The sequence below is a fragment of the Oncorhynchus keta genome, chromosome 6 (assembly GCF_023373465.1).
Source record: "Oncorhynchus keta strain PuntledgeMale-10-30-2019 chromosome 6, Oket_V2, whole genome shotgun sequence".
NCBI lineage: Eukaryota > Metazoa > Chordata > Actinopteri > Salmoniformes > Salmonidae > Oncorhynchus > Oncorhynchus keta.
This window is the reverse complement of record NC_068426.1, coordinates 6,216,788-6,223,211: the sequence shown is the minus strand read 5'-3', so window position 1 is coordinate 6,223,211 and position 6,424 is coordinate 6,216,788. Positions and strand designations below refer to the sequence as shown.

The following is a 6,424-nucleotide window of genomic DNA, read 5'->3' as shown; positions in this document are numbered from 1 at the left end:
GAGAACAGAAAGAGGTCAGTGAGGCTAGCTAGCATCGCACCACTAGACAAGAGAACACAGAGCAGACATTATGGTCTGATCCCACTGTAAGACGTCCTCCAACCATTTTTTAGTGTGTGTACTTTACTGGATTTATACTTGAATATATTTAGTGTGTACTTTACCTTTATTCATACTTGAATGTATTTAATGTGTGTACTTTACTGGATTTATACTTGAATATATTTAGTGTGTACTTTACCTTTATTTATACTTGAATGTATTTAATGTGTGTACTTTACTGTATTTATACTTGAATGTATTTAGTGTGTGTACTTTACCTGTATTTATACTTGAATGTATTTAATGTGTACTTTACTGTATTTATACTTGAATGTATTTAATGTGTACTTTACTGTATTTATACTTGGCTTATCGTTATTTTTTATCTTATTTAAATGGCTGGAGGACATCTTTAACCTTCTGTTGTTAGCACTAACTAACAAACAACTGTTATTCTGACTAGAGAATAGCAGGTGGACTGTATAACCCTCTCTATATCTCCATTAAATTTAAAAGGAAAGTTGTTATTCTCTCTCCACTCTACAACTCTGTAGGTCTTTACATTCTTGTCACACTGTCACAGTCTCGCTCTCTCTAGGCCTGTATCTCCTCTCGCTCTGTCTCAAGGCCTGTATATCTCTCCCTCTCCCTAGGCCTGTATCTCTCGCTCTCTCCTGTCACTCTCTCTTTCTCCCCCCTCTTCTCTTTCTTCCCCCTCTTCTCTCTCTCTCCTTTTCTCTTTCCCCGACACTCATGCAGACCACATTCACCCTCCCCAGATATACTAATTACCATCTGCCAGGCGTGCTCAGACACACACACACACACACACACACACACACACACACACACACACACACACACACACACACACACACACACACACACACACACACACACACACACACACACACACACACACACACACACACACACACACACACAATAAGGAGTGTGTTCTCTGATTTAGTGCGTAATCCAGTGATTACTGAGCTGTGATTAAAGTCAGGTTTATTCTGTCTACCTCAGCACAGTTATCTAAAGTGGCAGCTGGTCTGGTCTGGCTTGGTCTGATCTGGTCTGGTCTGGTCTGGTCTGGCACCACTGGTTGGTTCTCTGTGTGTTCTATTGGTGTTGTGTCCATCTCTCTCCAATCACCCATGTGGATCTGTCTGACTGTCAATCTAATATATATTAAAAAAATATACAGTATATAATATAATATTCCATAACATATACAGTACAATCCTGTCTCGGCGCTCTAAAGACAATTCCTTCGACCTCATGACTTGGTTTGAGGGACCTTATATAGACAGGATGACCAATCAATTAATTTACCACAGATGGACTCCAATCAAGTTGTAGAAACATCTCAAGAATGATCAATGGAAACAGGATGCACCTGAACTCAAATTTCGAGTCTCATAGCAAAGGGTCTGAAAACTTACGAAAATATGGTATATCTATAATATGCAGTATATAATATAATATCTATAATATGCCATATAAAATATAATATCTATAATATACAGTATATAATATAATATCTATAATATGCAGTTTATAATATAATATATATAATATGCAGTATATAATATCTATAATATACAGTATATAATATCTATAATATGCAGGTTATAATATAATATCTATAATATACAGTATATAATATCTATAATATGCAGGTTATAATATAATATCTATAATATGCAGTATATAATATAATATATATAATATAATATCTATATTATGCAGTGTATAATATACTATCTATAATATGCAGCATATAATATAATATTGATAATATACAGTATATAATATCTATAATATACAGTATATAATATAATATATATAATATACAGTATATGATATAATATCTATAAAATACCATAAAATATACAGTATATAAAATTATTTTATAATATGCAGTATATATATATTATAATATGCAGGTTATAATATAATATCTATAATATGCAGTATATAATATAATATATATAATATAATATCTATATTATGCAGTGTATAATATAATATCTATAATATGCAGCATATAATATAATATTGATAATATACAGTATATAATATCTATAATATACAGTATATAATATAATATATATAATATACAGTATATGATATAATATCTATAAAATACCATAAAATATACAGTATATAAAATGATTTTATAATATGCAGTATATATATATATATTATAATATGCAGTATATATTATAATATCTATAATATACAGTATATATTATAATATCTATAATATACAGTATATAATATAATATCTGATAGCGTCTCGGTGTGCGAGTTCATAAGAACTTGCGTTGAAGATGTCGTTCCCATAGCAACGATTAAAACATTCCCAAACCAGAAACCGTGGATTGATGGCAGCATTCGCGTGAAACTGAAAGCGCGAACCACTGGTTTTAATCAGGGCAAGGTGACAGGAAACATGACCGAATACAAACAGTGTAACTATTCCCTCCGCAAGGCAATCAAACAAGCTAAGCGTCAGTACAGAGACAAAGTAGAATCTCAATTCAACGGCTCAGACACAAGAGGTATGTGGCAGGGTCTACAGTCAATCACAGATTACAAAAAGAAAACCAGCCCAGTCACGGACCAGGATGTCTTGCTCCCAGGCAGACTAAATAACTGTTTTGCCTGCTTTGAGGACAATACAGTGCCACTGACACTGCCCGCAACTAAAACATACGGACTCTCCTTCACTGCAGCCGATGTGAGGAAAACATTTAAACGTGTCAACCCTCGCAAGGCTGCAGGCCCAGACAGCATCCCCAGCCGCGCCCTCAGAGCATGCGCAGACCAGCTGGCTGGTGTGTTTACGGACATATTCAATCAATCCCTATCCCAGTCTGTTGTTCCCACATGCTTCAAGAGGGCCACCATTGTTCCTGTTCCCAAGAAAGCTAAGGTAACGGAGCTAAACGACTACCGCCCCGTAGCACTCACTTCCGTCATCATGAAGTGCTTTGAGAGACTAGTCAAGGACCATATCACCTCCACCCTACCTGACACCCTAGACCCACTCCAATTTGCTTACCGCCCAAATAGGTCCACAGACGATGCAATCTCAACCACATTGCACACTGCCCTAACCCATCTGGACAAGAGGAATACCTATGTGAGAATGCTGTTCATCGACTACAGCTCGGCATTTAACACCATAGTGCCCTCCAAGCTCGTCATCAAGCTCGAGACCCTGGGTCTCGACCCCGCCCTGTGCAACTGGGTACTGGACTTCCTGACGGGCCGCCCCCAGGTGGTGAGGGTAGGCAACAACATCTCCACCCCGCTGATCCTCAACACTGGGGCCCCACAAGGGTGCGTTCTGAGCCCTCTCCTGTACTCCCTGTTCACCCACGACTGCGTGGCCACGGACGCTTCCAACTCAATCATCAAGTTTGCCGACGACACTACAGTGGTAGGCTTGATTACCAACAACGACGAGATGGCCTACAGGGAGGAGGTGAGGGCCCTCGGAGTGTGGTGTCAGGAAAATAACCTCACACTCAACGTCAACAAAACTAAGGAGATGATTGTGGACTTCAGGAAACAGCAGAGGGAACACCCCCCTATCCACATCGATGGAACAGTAGTGGAGAGGGTAGTAAGTTTTAAGTTCCTCGGCGTACACATCACAGACAAACTGAATTGGTCCACTCACACAGACTGCATCGTGAAGAAGGCGCAGCAGCGCCTCTTCAACCTCAGGAGGCTGAAGAAATTTGGCTTGTCACCAAAAGCACTCACAAACTTCTACAGATGCACAATCGAGAGTATCCTGTCGGGCTGTATCACCGCCTGGTACGGCAACTGCTCCGCCCACAACCGTAAGGCTCTCCAGAGGGTAGTGAGGTCTGCACAACGCATCACCGGGGGCAAACTACCTGCCCTCCAGGACACCTACACCACCCGATGTCACAGGAAGGCCATAAAGATCGTCAAGGACAACAACCACCCAAGCCACTGCCTGTTCACCCCGCTATCATCCAGAAGGCGAGGTCTGTACAGGTGCATCAAAGCTGGGACCGAGAGACTGAAAAACAGCTTCCATCTCAAGGCCATCAGACTGTTAAACAGCCACCACTAACATTGAGTGGCTGCTGCCAACACACTGACTCAACTCCAGCCACTTTAATAATGGGAATTGATGGGAAATTATGTAAAATATATCACTAGCCACTTTAAACAATGCTACCTAATATAATGTTTACATACCCTACATTATTCATCTCATATGTATACGTTTATACTGTACTCTATATCATCTACTGCATCCTTATGTAATACATGTATCACTAGCCACTTTAACTATGCCACTTTGTTTACATACTCATCTACTGTATCTTGCCTATGCCACTCTGTACCATCACTCATTCATATATCTTTATGTACATATTCTTTATCCCCTTACACTTGTGTCTATAAGGTTGTAGTTTTGGAATTGTTAGCTCGATTACTTGTTGGTTATTACTGCATTGTCGGAACCAGAAGCACAAGCATTTCGCTACACTCGCACTAACATCTGCTAACCATGTGTATGTGACAAATAAAATTGGATTTGATTTGATAATACCTATAATATACAGTATATAATATAATATCTATAATATACAGTATATAATAGACCATAAAATATAAAGTATATAATATCTATAATATACAGTATATAATATAATATACAGTATATAATATACCATAAAATATACAGTATAGTATATAATATAATATCTATAATATACAGTATATAATATACCATAAAATATACTGTATATAATATCTATAATATACAGTATATAATATCTATAATATACAGTATATAATATAATATCTATAATATACAGTATATAATATAATATCTATAATATACAGTATATAATATAATATCTATAATATACAGTATATAATATAATATCTATAATATACAGTATATATTATAATATCTATAATATACAGTATATAATATACCACAAAATATACAGTCCAATATATGTAAGAACTCACCACTGGGACCTCATAATAGGATCGTATCGAGGCTAATCGATCTGCAAAGACACATAGAAAGCATGTGGGGTCACCTCAAAAGCACCCTAAAAAGAATTTCCCTTGTGTGCGTGTGTATGTGTGTGTGTGTGTGTGTGTGTGTATGTGTGTGTGTGTGTGTGTGTGCGTGTGTATTTAGTGTGTGTGTGTGTGTATGTGTGTGTGTGTATGTGTATTTAGTGTGTGTGTGTATGTGTGTGTGTGTATGTGTATGTGTGCGTGTGTATTTAGTGTGTGTGTGTGTGTGTGTGTGTGTGTGTGACATGTCCTTCCTATTACCCATGGGGTTTCTCCACAGGTCCTCCATTTTTTCGTGAACAAGTGTGATCTGACGTTCCAGCCGACCGTTCAGCTCCAACTGCGTGTCGTACCGGGTCTTCCACTCGTTACCTGGCAAGAGGATACACATCCCCACACTCAACATGCTTTACACTACACAATGTTTCATGTAACATACTGTGACATGTTGCTATATCATATTTAATCAAGTGAACAGGCTTGTGTGTTTATTCCATTAGTTCCACTGAACATGGACGCGACCTTCTCACATGGAGCCATGCTTCAGCTGCCATAGCAACACTACTCACCACCTAGGCCAGTCAATAGTAAAACTCTAAACATTTTTGGGGGCCTGACATCATAAGAACACACATAAAATGTGTAGAATTGCAGGAAATTTGCATTTAAAGAAAGAAAGAAATTGATAATAAGAAAATAAGCTGTTTTGTTAACCTTCAAGTGCGGCTTTTGATATTATTGATCATAAACTATTGCTGACAGGCGTGTGTGTGTGTGTGTGTGTGTGTGTGTGTGTGTGTGTGTGTGTGTGTGTGTGTGTGTGTGTGTGTGTGTGTGTGTGTGTGTGGACGCTAACGACTCAACAATATACACGTCGGGCTACAACAGTAATATAAATAACTGACACCCTTGTCATAGAGCTCCAGACAGTTTTAGAACGGGCATCTAGCAATAGCTTCATTTCTGGGACAAATCACTCACTCAACCCTAAACCTCCTCTCGATCAATTCGTGAAATCATTTGGCGAATTGAGCAAATTGAGGAGATTAAACACCTTGAGCGTTCAGGGAGGGTCGGGTAAAAATATACTTTACTGAATGGTTGGCCATCCATTTCTATTTCAGAGGTCCTATTTTCTTCAGGTATCCCTCACTATAAATAAATACATTCTCTTACATTACACGTTGTACTTACTTCATCTCTCTCTCCTGCGCCAACTCGTCCTGTAAACGTGCTAAATCGTATTTGCTGAAGTCCGCATCTCCCATGATGTTCTTCTCAAAGTTGC

The 6,424-nt window shown here is 38.3% G+C and overlaps 1 protein-coding gene across 1 annotated transcript in view; it reads right to left on the bottom strand.

Moving 5' to 3' along the window:
- Window positions 1-5,542, bottom strand: part of ccdc169 (coiled-coil domain containing 169) — a 15,551-nt gene extending 10,009 nt beyond the window's left edge. Inside the window, exons 1-2 of the mRNA XM_052521744.1 lie at window positions 5,398-5,542; window positions 5,080-5,120 (exon numbers count right to left, since the gene is read on the bottom strand). Of these exons, the coding sequence (XP_052377704.1) occupies window positions 5,080-5,120; window positions 5,398-5,542 (186 nt within the window). The remainder of the gene's footprint in view (window positions 1-5,079; window positions 5,121-5,397) is intronic.
- Window positions 5,543-6,424: the final 882 nt, after the last annotated feature.